Source organism: Bombina bombina, chromosome 4 (assembly GCF_027579735.1).
Source record: "Bombina bombina isolate aBomBom1 chromosome 4, aBomBom1.pri, whole genome shotgun sequence".
Lineage (NCBI taxonomy): Eukaryota > Metazoa > Chordata > Amphibia > Anura > Bombinatoridae > Bombina > Bombina bombina.
In genome coordinates, this window is record NC_069502.1 from 123,005,793 (window position 1) to 123,023,684 (window position 17,892).

The 17,892-nt window shown below is 35.2% G+C and overlaps 1 protein-coding gene across 1 annotated transcript in view; it reads right to left on the bottom strand.

Moving 5' to 3' along the window:
* Positions 1 to 4,576: 4,576 nt before the first annotated feature.
* Positions 4,577 to 17,892, bottom strand: part of MRPL19 (mitochondrial ribosomal protein L19) — a 39,445-nt gene continuing 26,129 nt past the window's right edge. Inside the window, exons 5-6 of the mRNA XM_053708933.1 lie at positions 12,657 to 12,838; positions 4,577 to 4,951 (exon numbers count right to left, since the gene is read on the bottom strand). Of these exons, the coding sequence (XP_053564908.1) occupies positions 4,706 to 4,951; positions 12,657 to 12,838 (428 nt within the window). The 3' untranslated portion in view covers positions 4,577 to 4,705. The remainder of the gene's footprint in view (positions 4,952 to 12,656; positions 12,839 to 17,892) is intronic.

The following is a 17,892-nucleotide window of genomic DNA, read 5'->3' on the forward strand; positions in this document are numbered from 1 at the left end:
TACCAGAACGGTTACAACAGATGTAAAAGGGCAAGGTATTAAGGCTTCCACCGGTGGGGAATAATTTACATAGTGCACAACTTATAGTGCATAGTTAAAGTGTGTTGTCACCCATATAGCTATTGTGGGGTAGCTGCTAAGGCTCTAGTAATAAAACCCTTGTTAGGTTACCGCAGCTGTGGTGGCAAATGGGTCATATGAAAAGAAACAAAAATGTACATAAAGATAAAACTAAATGTAAATATAGATACAACTAAGGCTTCCACTAGAAGCAACATAACATGGTCCAACACATTATGGTATCCCACATACCTCATCAAATAAGGTAGCATATTGTCTTGTTACTCCAATTTTAAGCATATATCTGATACAGACTAACACAATGAGTATATATCTCAGGATACTTATTAGCATAACATTCGTTTAACAGTATTACCTCCTTGTGTCTGGATACCATTGTGTCCATATAGCTGAACCTCAATATCATTGGTTCACTATTCATAATTGGCAATCAAGGAAGGGCATGTAATCTAGTTTAGTTCTGGTCCATACATAAGTCATTATAAGGTGTTAACTCCTTTTATAAGGTGGTGGTATTATAGTGGTCATAGACTTCCATTCATGAAGGTGACAGGTGACTCCATGGAGAGATGAGAGTTATATTCATACTAGGTTCGTGGAGATGTCATGGTACCCAAACATTATCCAAGTGCCCTTCAATCCCATGTTTCAACCACCTCTGATAAGGCAACAGTAGAGACTCATGAGTGGCACGGATACCTAATCCAGTGTGTATCACATTGTGTAACCTGATACTGCAAATGTTGGTCTACATGGATATACATTGCTATAATGATATGTTTGTATTTCTGCTCTATATATTTTACTATTTTATTAGCTTAGTAGTATGGCAATATTGTTTGGTTGAGGGGGTCATCACCATGACAACCATGTTTTTGGCACAATTCACACAGGTATTGTTAGATGGGTGGGGCTTATTGTATATATAAGGCACTGTGTTCACTTGCATGTTTGTACTGGTCTGAGGAAGGAGTCTGTGGACTCCGAAATGTTACCACAATAAAATAAAATAAGTTTTATGCTTAAATCCAGCGAGTGCAGTCCTATTTTGAAAATACTATATATATATATATATATATATATATATATATATATATAAACTAAGTAAAGAAAATATGAGAGAGTAGATCTATAAATGCTGTCTAAGTCCAAAACTGGTGCTACCCTTATTTAGATTTATGAATAATAAATTTTAGAAAGAGAAATGTTTCAAAATTATATGTTAGTAATTTGAAAAAAGCAAGGGATTCAAAAAGCACACAGAACGACTGTTATTAAAATATATTCCAATTTATTTTCCCAAACACATATAGTGAGTTACTAAATTTGGCCAGGCCAGGCAAAAGTAACAAGTTTAAAAAAGAACAAATCAAGGTAAGATAGAAATGAAGAGTTAACTGCCTAAGCATACGTATGCTAATTTCTATCTCAAGTAGCTAACATCACAGGGTATATATTATATGCATATATATTATAGTATACACAGCTAGTCAAGCGTGCAAATATCACACTGTGAAACATAAGATAGAAGGGTGTACTTCATTAAAAAGACAAAGCAAGATGAGAGCATATACAGGCTTAAAGATATACAATTCACAGCCTATTAATCAAACGGTGCATACACTTATCAGATTAAAGCAAGAATAGTCCGTATAATGAAATACGTATACACAAGTTCCATGTGTGACAAGGTGTAGGAAATAATATCCTTGTAAAACAGGCAACTTAGCTTTTGTGTTTTGGTAACCTCTTAGCGGGTGCACCGCTCACACGAAGCCTGTGTGTTGGCGTCTGACGTCACAAGAGAGGAGTTTCCCAGTTGTCACCGAAATCCAATCCGTGGCTTGTTCGCAAAGGGGTGTGTATGTAGGCTCGGCAAACGGCTGATGAGAAAAAGAACCAGGCCTCTCCCAAAGCTTTGCAGCAAATGCCGTCTGTTTCAAGAAGTACCACAAAAAACATACACGCTTTCCACCACTTGCATTTACTTGTGTTATAGCTGATAGCTGATAGATGAGATGACTCTGTGTCCGGCTATACTGGGAAGAAACCAGGTCTCCCCTCAGCGCTGCTCACTGAAAAGCCGTTACTCTCTACCAAGATGTACCGTCACTTGAAGCGCAGCTCTCCCAACTGCTTAAATCACTTGCACCGTTGCAGGAAATAGAGAGGGATTAGGTTGAGTTCTCCATCTCATAGTTTACTGCCCGAAAGGAAGTAGATAGGGCAGCACTCCATTCCAAACTGGTATATGGTAGCCATGCGAGCTAGAAAACCATATTTTAACCAAGAAATGTTCATGAAAATACAGGAGTTAAGTCGACCTTGCTCCTGAAACAACACCCATAAGTGTTGCAAACACAACAATACCAACGACCGTTTCACCCCCACAGCCAGTGTGTGTCTCAGGGGTTCATCAGGGTATACTGAAATCCACTCCGGACTTACTCTATTTAAAGGCTCACCTGGTAACCCAGGTGAACCTAATCACATGCTAAATTTGCTCTTCTCAGAGCTGCAGTAGCATTACTACCCTTAATTAGCTATTAAGTTTCAAACAAAATAGATAGAAATGGATAAAGGGGGCTAGCCTAATTCCTTAACAAAGCCCCAAATCTCATCCATTTGAAACCAAAGTTACCTATATGGCATATACTCCATCCCAAATATGTTAAGATTAAAAATTATATAGTTTTACAAGAAGCTGGCATATTCAAGTTAATCATTTAGACCTACTGGGTATCTGGTTCCTAGTTTGTAAATCCATCTACTCTCTTTTTGTAACAAAACCTTCTCATTATTACCACCCCTTCCGTTTGTGATACCTTTATCAATTATAGTGAATTTCAAAGAATCCACATTACCATTGTGGAAAGAACAAAAGTGTCTTGCCACATTGGTATCCCTGGCATGTAGAATGTCATCTCGATGTTCTTGTACCCGGTCCTTTACGAGTCTTTTGGTTTTTTTTTTTTGTATATATATATATATATATATATATATATATATATATATATATACACACATATACATATATATATATACACACAAATATATATATATATATATATATATATATACACACACACATATACATACACACATATATACACATATACATACACACACACACATATATATACACACACACATATATACACATATACATATATATATACACACACACACACACACACACATATATATATATATATATATATATATAAAGAATTGTGCATATGGCGCAGTATAGACCCCAAAGAGTCCTACAGTTCACTAAAATGCTGCCCAAAGATATCTTTTAGGGCCGGAGTATCCGCATAGCTCCGGTCCTGATAAGGAAGAAAATGAAAAGAAAAAGTGTGATAGAAGCTAGAGGGCGCACTGAACTGTCTATGCAGGATCCTCTGACAAAGGAGGTTGTTAAGGATATACCTTCGAAACGCACAAGGACACTCCAGCCTGCTGCTCTATGTTATTTTATGAACCCTGCTGGGGACTGCTTTTTAAACGCTGTGACACTTAATTCACTTTATATTTTGACCATGGGCCGCTGTATGTGTATTTATGTCTTTCAATTACCTCATATCTATTGAGGTTTTTTAATGTAAGTAGTTAAACTTTCAATAAATTGATCTATATGGTTCTACAAAACAGGGTTGCACTATTATTTCTTCTCTGTTTTTCATGCTAACGGCCACATTAACAAAGACACCAGCGGGGTCCTCCATCTGCAATCAGTATCTGTGGAAGCTGGATTAAGACTCTCCCTACAATGTGGGACACTTACCTCATAGTGATTGGGGGTAAGGAGTGTAAGTAGATACCCTACGGGGTTCACTTTGTCCAGTCTCTGTGGAGCTCATTCTGTTTTGCACCATATACCATTTTAATGACTTTTTTTCATTTTAATGAATATATCCAATTGACTGTATGAACTCTCTAAACATGTAAGCTTATTGTGTTTGGTCCTGCATTTACATTATATTGAGTTTACTCATATCTATTATATTGCTCTAACAGCTATATCTATATTAATCACCCTGCAAATTTTGCTTTGCGCTTTACCATCTATGTTGCAATTACTATAATGTTTGAGCATCTACATTATATATATATTCCCATAGAAGAGCACTCTCACTTCCAATTCAATATGCCAGGGATAGATAGATAGATACATATATACACACACACACGCACCATAATAATCCAGCTGTGATCTATGTATCACTACTGCAATAATGAAATCCCATTTCCCTTATATACAGTGAACACTTTTTATTCCATTATGAAAATATCCAATGTTTTCACCCTCACCCTGAGAAAAGCTCTGGTGAGGGCTGAAAAGTTAGATATTCTCATAATGAAATAAACAGTGTTCATTGCATAAATGAGAGCTGCGTTTTCATTAATGTAATATCTTTATATAGCTATATATAGGGAGAAAGTATAGTTTTGTTTTGCAAGCAAAACGTTATCAGACTGTCTACTTGGGTACAGTTCATTGTTTGTTTATTACGGAGTGGAATAAAGATAACTATAGTTTTCAAAAGAAAAAAACCCCTGTACAGTTCAGTTTATTATATTTTTCCGTATAAATTACAGTGCTCAGAGCTTGACATCTTTATGAAGTTGGTTTGTTTTCTTTAGGTTTATTTAGTTCTTTGTTTACTTCTTCCCATATTTTCTTCTCAAGCTCAGTGGTGTCGTACTCTTTCAACATATCAAACTCCTCCCAGGGTCTTTCAAGCTTTTTTGCAGATTCAATGTGGCTCTCAGTCAGGTAAAGTTCAAAGCGGATTCCTTGAACATTGTACTGAGATCGCTCCCATCTTTTAGACCATGGCTTTGGTTTCATCTTGACTTTCAACTTCAGAGGAAAGAAAAATAAATTATATTCTTTAACTGAAAATGAACCCCCTCAAAGGCCAGGATACTTAACATACATTTTCCATGTTAGCTGGGAAAACAAAGCTAAATTTAAAAATAGATGTTACCCATATACTAAATCTCTTGAAAGTGATGCAGCAAATCTGTAAAAAGTGAATTAGAAAATATCACATGAACATCTCTGTAAAAAGGAAGATATTTTCGGTCAATATGTAATCGGCTCACCAAAGTGCTCAGTGAGCAGTTATACTTCAGCTATTATTTTAACTGTAATCTACATGGTGAAAATAAAGCAGCAGCAACGAATCAACATAATCAGCGCTGAGGTAACACTTGATCTTACTAAGATCTCATGGGATTTCATCATTATCTTTCAAGACTTCATAGCACACGTCCTAACAATTGAGAAGGGAAATTAAATGACTGTATACCTGTACATGCCGTAACCACACTCCCTTGCAAATCCCAGGAAAACCATGGTATGACACTACGGAGGAAATTTTGAGGTTAAATATCTTCCTTTTTACATAGAGACATTTGTGTCATATTTTCTAGTCAGCTTTTTACAGATATGCTGCATCACTTTCAAGTGATTTAGCATTTGGGTAACATGCCCAATTAAGTGTATATTTAAAGATTTCAACAGATATTAGTAGGCAACGCAAAAAATTGCAACCGCACTACACAAGTGAATGGGGACTGCTATTTGTACCTACTTTTATTTTTGCAGTGGGTACTTGCTGGAGTGCTTATGCAAGAATCAATGATTCAGAAAAGAGTAGAGTCAGAAATGTTAATTTCTGGCTCCAAGGGCAGATTGCATTTTTTAGCACTTACTGTCCCCTATTACTAATATAGGTATCAAAACCTTGAATAGGAAAGAGATGTGGGTGGAGCAGCGTATGTCTAAAATTAAAACCTAACTTTTATTTCAACACTTAAAAAAAAGAAGAAAAAATGATAATAACATACAATTAAAAACACAAATTCGCGTAGAACTTGGAAATTAGGGTTAAATTGTACCCTGTGTTTAGTATTTGGATGGGGTAACGATAAGAGAGAGGGGTATCAATATTCAGATATTATAGTTCTAGAATAAGGTTATCTGAAGAGCTGATGTAAGTGTGGATTCTCTTGTATCTCTGACACCTGTGTTATTGTGTCAAATTATTGTTGTGAATGCCTATAGTGTTACTACAAATGTTTTATCTCTCTGATCTAACTGGATAATATACACCTCCTCTATTGGGCTTGTGTTCATCATGAACTTGTATGATTTAGGATTTTAGTATTGTATATATATGCAGAAATGATTCTGCTGTATTTATTGAAGTTTAAATATTGAGAAGAAATGTATAAATCGAGTTGCAGTGTGTTGTAAAGATAAGTGCCTTTAGCTAATGCTTAAATAGCAATTTATATATTAGTTCTTACACACGTAATATGAGCATTCCCCTTATTTCTGGGGTACTCTGCTTTATCCAGAAGTTGTTATATCTTTTCTCTTAATTTTATTTAAGTGAACAGATTTTTTTAAAACATGCATATAGACGCTTCTATATATATGTATTTAGTTATTTAACTCGTTAATACCGATATTTGTATCAATAGTTGGAGATGATATAGATTAATACTTGTGATCAATGTCTTAGTGTGATAATGAGACTTGGTTGTTATTGTGCTTATTGTTCAGTCTATTTGTTCTAGTAAACATGGATACTAGTGGAGTATTGGGGTCGCAAGCTTCAAATGAAATAGTTATTGGTTCTATTTTATATATAGAATCAAGTCAGTATCGAGCTGGTTGCTATTTCCCCTTAGTATCTATGTTGGCTTTGAGTTAAATACAGTTTTGTGTGATTCAGTATGTTACATTGTTTTGTATATTTTTAAATTTTCTCAGAAGTCACTACACTTGACCTAATGTATTGTTTCTTTATTTGCTGACACTGTTGTATATGTTTGGTCTATTCAGTCTTAGATCTTGCTTGCTAGTACAGGATTTGTTCACAATATTGTTTATATATTCTTGCGGTTCACTTGTATTATTAATTAATACGGTCGGCTGTATAATACCGCAATGGTTTTATATATCTAAACCCTGATAGCTTTCTTATATAAATTTCTTATATTTATATAGCTCTTTATAATTATGCTATTGGGTAGACCAAACAAATGTGGGTCTTAATTTGTTAAAATAACAACTGAGCTGAGTCAGCAATAGTCCCCCGGTTTCCAGCAGTATTGTTTGGGAGCCGGTATATTTTTAGGTATAACAGTCGTGTGATCTTTTAGAGTGTTGACTAGCGTCAGATAGATTGTAGTATATTCCGGTCAAGTAATACTGAAACTTCTATAACGGCAATTACTTAATAAAGTTCGGAGTCACACTTGTTTTCTTTTCACATTCACACTATATTATGGTTTCGTTATCCTTGCATTCACAACGTATTTAAGTAATACTGAATCTAGAAACATCCACTTCAGCTTCCCCCAACTTGTTTTTACATTAATCCCCAATACTCATTCATGCATTCATTGTTTTATCTAAGTTCTACGTTCTTTTCAACAAATTAAAATCACCAAATCCAGTGTATAAAAACGAAAATATTATCCCCGTTAACCCAAGCATATCAGTAAAAATACATCATCCCGCACAGCACCCACTCTTTGTCTTCATATCTCCACAGAAAGTCTATCCAAAGCCATTCTCACATTGTTAGCACATCAGCTCACTGTCACGTTTGTCACCCCAAATGACCAATTCACACCCTCATAAGTTAATACAACATTTATTTTGGAAGTATCCTCTTAACACAAATTGAATAAAAATCGATGAGCAGTATATGCATCTGACAGAGGACGATATAATAAGAAAACAACCTAGGTTTAATCTGCAAAAGTCTAATTGATCGGTTCAACCCAAGTACATGCCATATACAGATGATATCTTCTAAAAAATCTTCTTATCCATTCTTGTAATGGTATATTTATATTAATTTAAACATAAATACTATGAGAGATCTTAATGAAGAATCAATATTAACCTAAAAGTTACATGTGAGTTATTAACTCCAAGTACATGGCTGTATTGAGTCCATCTATACACATTATCCACACTATTCACAGTCCAAATCTATATCCCGAGTCAGTGTAATATAGTGGACACTTATAAAAACTGACAAATGTGCAACGAACGATATCGATCAAACACAAATTTGCATAAAGTAGATCATCATCCCAGAAATATACATCAATAACTCTACAGAATACATTATTAGTATTATATCAAGGTTTAAGACATAATTAAAATTCATTTAGAGAATAAGATATCCATAAAGACAGCGGTGTAATTCAAACACCCATCAATCAAACACAGAAGAAATCTGATTGGCGACCAACCGACAATAGGGTGGAGCAAAGCCAATAAAACACCGAAAAATGTTGCGCGCGTCACCCTTTGAAAAAGCCGGAATTACAAACGGCGAAACATGTTAGGGAGAGGTTGACATCTCGATTTCAACCCATTTAGTTTTTAATCAGCAAAAGAACGTAGAACTTAGATAAAACAATGAATGCATGAATGAGTATTGGGGATTAATGTAAAAACAAGTTGGGGGAAGCTGAAGTGGATGTTTCTAGATTCAGTATTACTTAAATACGTTGTGAATGCAAGGATAACGAAACCATAATATAGTGTGAATGTGAAAAGAAAACAAGTGTGACTCCGAACTTTATTAAGTAATTGCCGTTATAGAAGTTTCAGTATTACTTGACCGGAATATACTACAATCTATCTGACGCTAGTCAACACTCTAAAAGATCACACGACTGTTATACCTAAAAATATACCGGCTCCCAAACAATACTGCTGGAAACCGGGGGACTATTGCTGACTCAGCTCAGTTGTTATTTTAACAAATTAAGACCCACATTTGTTTGGTCTACCCAATAGCATAATTATAAAGAGCTATATAAATATAAGAAATTTATATAAGAAAGCTATCAGGGTTTAGATATATAAAACCATTGCGGTATTATACAGCCGACCGTATTAATTAATAATACAAGTGAACCGCAAGAATATATAAACAATATTGTGAACAAATCCTGTACTAGCAAGCAAGATCTAAGACTGAATAGACCAAACATATACAACAGTGTCAGCAAATAAAGAAACAATACATTAGGTCAAGTGTAGTGACTTCTGAGAAAATTTAAAAATATACAAAACAATGTAACATACTGAATCACACAAAACTGTATTTAACTCAAAGCCAACATAGATACTAAGGGGAAATAGCAACCAGCTCGATACTGACTTGATTCTATATATAAAATAGAACCAATAACTATTTCATTTGAAGCTTGCGACCCCAATACTCCACTAGTATCCATGTTTACTAGAACAAATAGACTGAACAATAAGCACAATAACAACCAAGTCTCATTATCACACTAAGACATTGATCACAAGTATTAATCTATATCATCTCCAACTATTGATACAAATATCGGTATTAACGAGTTAAATAACTAAATACATATATATAGAAGCGTCTATATGCATGTTTTAAAAAAATCTGTTCACTTAAATAAAATTAAGAGAAAAGATATAACAACTTCTGGATAAAGCAGAGTACCCCAGAAATAAGGGGAATGCTCATATTACGTGTGTAAGAACTAATATATAAATTGCTATTTAAGCATTAGCTAAAGGCACTTATCTTTACAACACACTGCAACTCGATTTATACATTTCTTCTCAATATTTAAACTTCAATAAATACAGCAGAATCATTTCTGCATATATATACAATACTAAAATCCTAAATCATACAAGTTCAATACATATAGCAGAATCACTTCTGTATATATACACAATACTAAAATCTTAAATCATAACAGTTTATTCTCTCATAAATTTAATTGAGTACGATACTTCATCATCTCAGCTTGTAACACAAGCCCAATAGAGGAGGTGTATATTATCCAGTTAGATCAGAGAGATAAAACATTTGTAGTAACACTATAGGCATTCACAACAATAATTTGACACAATAACACAGGTGTCAGAGATACAAGAGAATCCACACTTACATCAGCTCTTCAGATAACCTTATTCTAGAACTATAATATCTGAATATTGATACCCCTCTCTCTTATCGTTACCCCATCCAAATACTAAACACAGGGTACAATTTAACCCTAATTTCCAAGTTCTACGCGAATTTGTGTTTTTAATTGTATGTTATTATCATTTTTTCTTCTTTTTTTAAGTGTTGAAATAAAAGTTAGGTTTTAATTTTAGACATACGCTGCTCCACCCACATCTCTTTCCTATTCAAGGTTTTGATACCTATATTAGTAATAGGGGACAGTAAGTGCTAAAAAATGCAATCTGCCCTTGGAGCCAGAAATTAACATTTCTGACTCTACTCTTTTCTGAGATATTAGTAGGCAATCTATAGGATGTAACATGGTAAAATCTTTTGACTTTGTTATAAAAGCAAAAAAAGAAAAAATATGCAATAAGCAAAAATCCACTGACACAGGTACTCTTATTAAAAACAGTGTCCAGTATACACGTTTTGGGAATATTCACCCAGTCCTTAGGCTTCTTATGGAGGGCAATGTCTCCAAGGCACACTTTTAATATTAAAGCACAGTTTAGAAAAAAAATGATGGTTTTTTTTAGGCACTTCGAAGATAGATAGCAGGTAAATTATTAAAAGTGGTTTGGAAATATTCCAATATATTGGAAAGGTTCTCTATATAAAAAAAAAAATAACACAAAACCACACACACAAGAGTTAATTACATTTTACAGACCATTTATAGTGTTAAAATTATTTAAAAAAAAAGAAATTGAAATCAACTAAAACTACTCCACATTAATATAAGGCCACAAGCGTAACTATGGTGCAGGAATAGGGGTCAATAATGGGCCAAGAATTTCAAGAGACCATATCCATATTTGGTTTTAGTTGTATGTAATATTAACCCATTGAGTGCTAAGATTTATTTTATTCTTTTGGAGGGGGAAAGTTTAACTTTTTTTTTTATTCTTTTTCAGACCCCCAAGACTTACACTGTTGGAAAGGTTAGGCTTTTTTCAACAGTGGGTCTTTGGGGGTCTGTAGCTGCTTAGATGCCTGAGATACAGGCTTCTAAGCAGCATGCCCCCTGCTCCTATACTTAACATTGTTAAGTATAAAGTGCATGGTGACGTCATCACGTTATTGCGCGTGACATCACCGCGCATCAAGTGAAGCCCCGGCGATGCCTGTCACTATGCAGGCCCGGGGTAGGAGCCCCCAGATCTCCCTCAAGTTGGGAGAGTGCTCATGACGGCTCTGAGTCGTCATTAGCACCAAAGCGAGAAACTCTGTGACGGCTCAAAGCCGTCATTAGCACTCAAAGGGTTAATAAAGCCCATTTGGTGTTTTATTTTATAATGCTGTATATCATTTAGATTTGGAAGTCAAGATGTTTAATTATATTAAAAGGGACATTATACACTCATTTTTTCTTTGCATAAATGTTTTGCAGATAATTTATATAGCCCATAAAGTTTTATTGTTTTGTTTTTTTTAAATTTATAGTTTTGCTTATTTGTAAATAATTGCTCTGATTTTCAGACTCCTAACCAAGCCCCAAAGTTTTAGGAGAATACCGACGTATACCTAACTCCAGCTTGCTCCTGTTTGTGTAAAGGGACTTTTCATATGCAAAAGAAGGGGGAGGGGGGGCGGAGTGTGTTAATTCCCACTTGCAGTGGGCTTTCCAATTACCTTTTCAACAGAGCTAAACTGAGAGCTTCTAAGTAAGTTTTTAAACAGTTTTATACTGGATTTTTATAGCACTATCTGTGCATCTTATTCTTTATAGTAATGTATATTATATGCAGTTATATGAAAATTGGTGTATACTGTCCCTTTAAGCTTCCCATTTGGGCATCATCATTGCAATTCGAGAAGCCCGAGTTTATTACCATATTTAGGGCCAGATTACAAGTGATGTGCCAACATTTATGCACAAGTGATATTGGTTTATCGCAGCTGTTTACGTGCTTTGGATGTAGCACTCTTATTACAAGTTGAAAAGTAAACCAGATACATTGAGCACAATTGAAGTTAATGTGCATCATGATAGAGCAACCTCATAGCTCTGGTTAACTTTTTCGTAAAACAGAAAAAACAAAAAAAGTGTCACAAAACACATCAAAAACGCATTTAAAAAGTACAGTTACACTTGTAATAATATCTAATAAAAATTATTTTAAAAAAAAGTTAAGGAGCACAAAGCTAAAGGGGTCTAAAAAAAATAAAATAAAAGCAGGCTGCGATATTTGAAGATCGGCTTCTTGCATGTATCAAAAACTTTTCACTTTCAACTTGTAATAAGAAATTTGCAGCATTTTAAAAAGTAAGGTTACGAATTAAGTTTTTTGGCTTGAAGGAATTGGGAACAATGCACATTTTGTTAAACAAAAACAAGAAGTGTTTATTGAACAATTAACCCTTTAAGGACACAGCTTTCTGTTTGCTCAATTGTTTTATGACGGAAAAATTCCGTCATATGTCCTTAAGAGGTTAAATTACACACCACAGAGTTTCCAAACATTTATATAGAATGTAGGTGTTCAACAAGAAATTTGGATTACAAGGAACGTTTTTTCTTACCTGATTTACTGGAACTTCTCCTTCCAATGAACTAATGACAGGCTTCATATTAACATCAACAGTGCTGTATTCAGGCAGGGCGTCCCGCAAGTACATCAAGTTATCATCAAGTCTCTTTTCCATCTTTAACACTTGGATTTCTTGGATACGGGGACTATATAGATCATAACGCATTTCCACACCTTGAAAAGATTGAAGGGTTAGAAACATGTTGACAAGCATATGCTACACCATCACCTCCTTAAATATAAAATACATTATACAAAGGCAAACTGTGCTGGTATCATAGTAACATAGTAGATAAGGTTGAAAAAAAGACTGAAGTCCATCGAGTTCAACCTATACAAATCTAAAATACTTACAAAAAGCTCCAGTTAAGCTTAAATAACCCCATTAAAATGTGACCCATTTAATACTAGCAATCATATCCATGAATTTTGTTAGTATACAGAAACTTATCCAGACTATTTTTAAATGTATCTATGGTATTGGCATTCACTACCTCCTTTGGTAATGAGTTCCACAATTTTATTGCTCTCACAGTGAAAAAACGTTTCCGTTGCAGGAGATTAAATCTCCTTTCCTCCAACCTTAAATTATGACCTCTTGTCAGAAACAATTTTCTTGGAATAAACAGAGCTTCTGCCATCTCTGTATATGGGCCTTGAATATATTTATATAAAGTAATCATGTCACCTCTCAAGCGCCTTTTTTCTAAAGAAAACAGACCCAGTTTGGCTAGCCTCTCCTCATAGGTTAATTTCTCCAATCCCCTTATTAGCTTTGTGGCCCTTCTCTGAACTTTTTCTAGTTCTGCAATATCTTTTTTAGCAATTGGTCCCCAGAACTGCACTCCAAACTCAAGGTGAGGTCTTACCAGGGCTTTATATAATGACAGAATTATGCTTTCCTCCTTTGAATCAATACCTCTTTTAATACATGCTAGTATCTTATTAGCCTTTGAAGCCGCTGCCCTGCATTGTGCACCCATCTTTAGCTTGTTATCTATTACTACTCCCAAATCCCTTTCCTCCTGTGTTTGGCTAAGTCTTGTCCCATTTAAAAAATACGTAGCCTGCTTATTTTTACTTCCAAAATGTAGAACCTTGCATTTTTCCGTATTAAATCTCATTTTCCATTCACTTGCCCATAGTTCTAATTTTAGCAAATCCCTTTGTAAAGACAGTTCGTCCTGCTCTGACCTTATGACCTTACTTAACTTAGTATCATCTGCAAAAATAGAGATGTCGCTATTTAATCCTTGCTCCAAGTCATTTATAAAAATATTAAAAAGAACAGGGCCCAGTACTGATCCCTGGGGGACGCCACTGATTACCTTTGTCCAATCTGAGTATGATCCATTTACTACTACTCGTTGCTCCCTATCTTTTATCCAGTTATTTATCCATGAGCTAACATTTTCAGCTATTCCCAGTCCCTTAATTTTGTGCATTAATCTCTCATGTGGCACTGTATCAAATGCCTTTGCAAAATCTAAGTATATCACATCCACTGATTCCCCTTTATCTATATTTTGACTTACTTCCTCGTAGAATCTAATCAGATTAGTTTGACATGATCTATTTCTCCTAAAGCCATGCTGATTAGAACTCATAATCTTGTTTACACGAATATGCTCATCAATATAATCCCTTATAATCCCTTCAAATATCTTCCCCACTATTGATGTCAGACTAACTGGTCTATAGCTTCCTGGATCATCCCTGCTTCCCTTTTTGAAGAGTGGCACCACATCAGCTTTACGCCAATCCTGGGGTACCATGCCTGAGGATAATGAGTCTTGAAAAATTAAGAGTAAAGGTTTGTCTATAACAGTGCTAAGTTCCCTCAACACCCTTGGGTGTATTCCATCTGGGCCTGGAGTTTTATTTACCTTAATATTTTCCAGTTTTTTCCTGATATCCTCTAAACAAAACCCAGTTAGTGGTATGGACTGGCATGTTCTATTATGTTCAAAAGTATCATTCAATGGTTCTTCTCTTGTGTATACTGAAGAAAAAAACTGGTTTAGTACCTCAGCCTTCTCCCTGTCATTATTTATCATGCTACCCTCCACACATTTTAATGTACCTATATTATCCTTCTTAGATTTTTTGCTATTTATGTACTTAAAGAACCTTTTAGGGTTAGACTTAGAATCCTTAGCAATTAATTTTTCATTTTCAATTTTGGCTAATTTGATTGCTTTTTTGCATGCTTTGTTACATTCCTTATAAATATTGTATGCTGAGTCTGTACTATTTTCTTTTAATAATTTAAATGCCCTACGTTTTTTCCTAATTTCTCTTAACACATTTTTATTTAGCCATAATGGCTTTGTTTTTTTATTTTTACTTTTATAACCATATGGTATGTGTTGATATGTATATTTATTTAACACATTTTTAAATATTATCCATTTATTCTCTGTATTTTTATTAGAAAATACATTGTCCCAATTTATATTATTTAATGATTTCCTTAAATAGTTGAATTTTGCTTTCTTGAAATTAAAAGTCTTAGTTAAGCCTTTAAAACACTGCATTTGAAAATAGATTTCAAATGTGACCATGTTATGATCACTGTTACCCAAATGTTCTTTAACTTCTATGTTTGATATTATATCTGTATTGTTTGATAGCACTAAATCCAATATAGCTTTACTCCTAGTTGGCTCCTCTATTAATTGTGACAAGAAGTTATCCCTGAGAACATTTAAAAATCTATCCCCCTTAGCTGAATTACTAGTTTCATTGGCCCAGTTTATATCAGGGTAGTTAAAATCTCCCATAATTACAGCACTGTTATTAGCAGCCTTACCTATTTGGATAAGTAGTTGAGTTTCCTCCGGGTCACTAATGTTGGGAGGCTTGTAGCATGTTCCTAGTAATATTTTTTTAGGATTTTTCCCCCCACTCTTTATTTCAACCCACAGGGTCTCTACATTGTCACTTGTATCATAAATATCTTCCCTTATTGTAGGTTTAAGGTTAGGTTTAATATACATGCAGATTCCTCCACCCCTTTTATTATTCCTGTCCCTCCTAAATAATGTATACCCCTCTAAGTTAACTGCCCAGTCATGTGAATCATCCCACCAAGTTTCAGTTATACTGATAACATCATAGTCCTCTTCTGCAACTAAGAGCGTCAGCTCCCCCATTTTACCTGTCATGCTTCTTGCATTTGTTGTCATACATTTAATTTTCATGTGCTTTCTGCTGCTACTCGGTGTGCTTTCCTCTATATTTTCTAATGTGACATTTCTTAAGTCATCCCTTCCTTGAGATATTAAGGGATTGTCATATTCACAGACTGATCTCTCTGTTCTATTTTGTTCTAACTGACCCTCCCCCCCTTTGCCAAATCAATGTTAGTGTAATTTTAACAATTATATTTTAGAAGACCTATACAAAGATGGTGTGCCTAAGATACATGGATGTTTCTGCAGGGGGAAGGTACTAAAAAATTATCATGACCACTTGTTTTGTTGTTGCACTTTAGGTAAGAAAACACTTTTAGCTTCAGCATTATTAAAAGGGACAACAAAGCCACAACTAAGAGCAGGCGAGGGATATGAGACCCAAAGTTTTTCTTCTAGGATTCAGACAGAGCATGCAACTTTAAACAACTTTCTGACTGGGCTTCTGGTGGGTGGAGCTAAGCAGTTCACCAGGAACTGGCGTGCTGCACGAAGCGCTCAACATTGCTCTCACCCAAGGTTTTCTGTCCGTTGTTGGCATAGAGTATCCGAACCTGTGCCCTAGGACAGCGGTCTGTTAGGACCACCCAAGAAGCCAAGTCAGGCCGTGGATGGCCGTCTTGCCCGGGCCGCGACCGGAGTTCAGTAAGGGCTGAGACGCTGACATCCCGTGAACCCCGCTTAGCATCAGAAGTCCGCAAGCCAGAGAACCAGGAGCTAAAAGGAACCCCCACGGGGGTGCTGTACTTTCATGAGCTGAAGGACCAGGACAGCAACGCTAATCACACACCTCCCAGCGGACACAGTACCGGAGTGAGATCCCCTGTTGTGTGCTCCGCAAAGAAGCACGAGCGGCCTCCCAGAATCCTATCCTTGATTTGGTCTAATGTTTCCTGTAATGGCATGCTATGACTTAGGTTAATATTGTGCTTAGAAAGCCTTCCAGTTTCCCTGAGTAACCTAGGAGATATTCATAAAATTATTCCTTTCAATACTGATTACAGGACTTCACCAGAGATACTCAAGGCACTCTGGAAGCTAAGGTTGTATACTAGCTATTCTAACATGAGGCCTTATAATTAAAGGGACATTATACACTCACTTTTTCTTTGCATAGATGTTTTGTAGATAATTTATATAGACCATAAAGTTTGTTGTTTTTTTTTTAATTTATAGTTTTGCTTATTTTTAAATAACATTGCTCTGATTTTCAGACTCCTAACCAAGCCCCAAAGTTTTATGAGAATACCGTCAGCTACCTTCTCCAGCTTGCTCCTGTTTGTGTAAAGGGTCTTTTCATATGCAAAAGAAGGGGGAGGGGGGATGTCTTATTTCCCACTTGCAGTGGGCTTTCCAGCTAAATTTTCAACAGAGCTAAAACGAGAGCTTCTAAGTAAGTTTTTAAACAGTTTTATACTGGATTTTTATATCAGTATCTGTGCATCTTATTCTTTATAGCAGTGACTATTACGTGCAGTTATATGAAAATGAGTGTGTACTGTCCCTTTGACCTACAAGTTGTGTCTACATCAAGAATTTTTATAAATATAAAGCTAAAGAATCGCCATTCCAACCCTGTGATTGCACCTCAAATTTCAAGTCATCTTTACAAATTAAGTTGGCTATATGAATTCTCTTACTTATGCAATATGTTAGGAAGAACTGTAATCCTGTCTATCAAAGATTGACTCAATTTCCCATTTGGGCTATATCATCTTCCCCGTCTTTCCATAGCCCTAATGTCTAGGTTATAAATCTTTGCTGTGGATTAACTGATAACATAATAAGTTGTTTTATATGATTTTTAGAATCTGCTTATGGTGGCTCTATATATGCTTAAATCCTTAAGATATTACACTTCACTGTGGAAACAAAGTTTATGTAATATATGATTAGTGTTATACCTATACAGTTTGTAACCTAACTCACTCAAATCCAGACAGATCATATATTTGAGCAAATTAGGGAGGAGGTAACGCTCGGTTTTTAAATATACCTCTCAGACACTAATCTAGAGGTAAAATTACTAAGGTT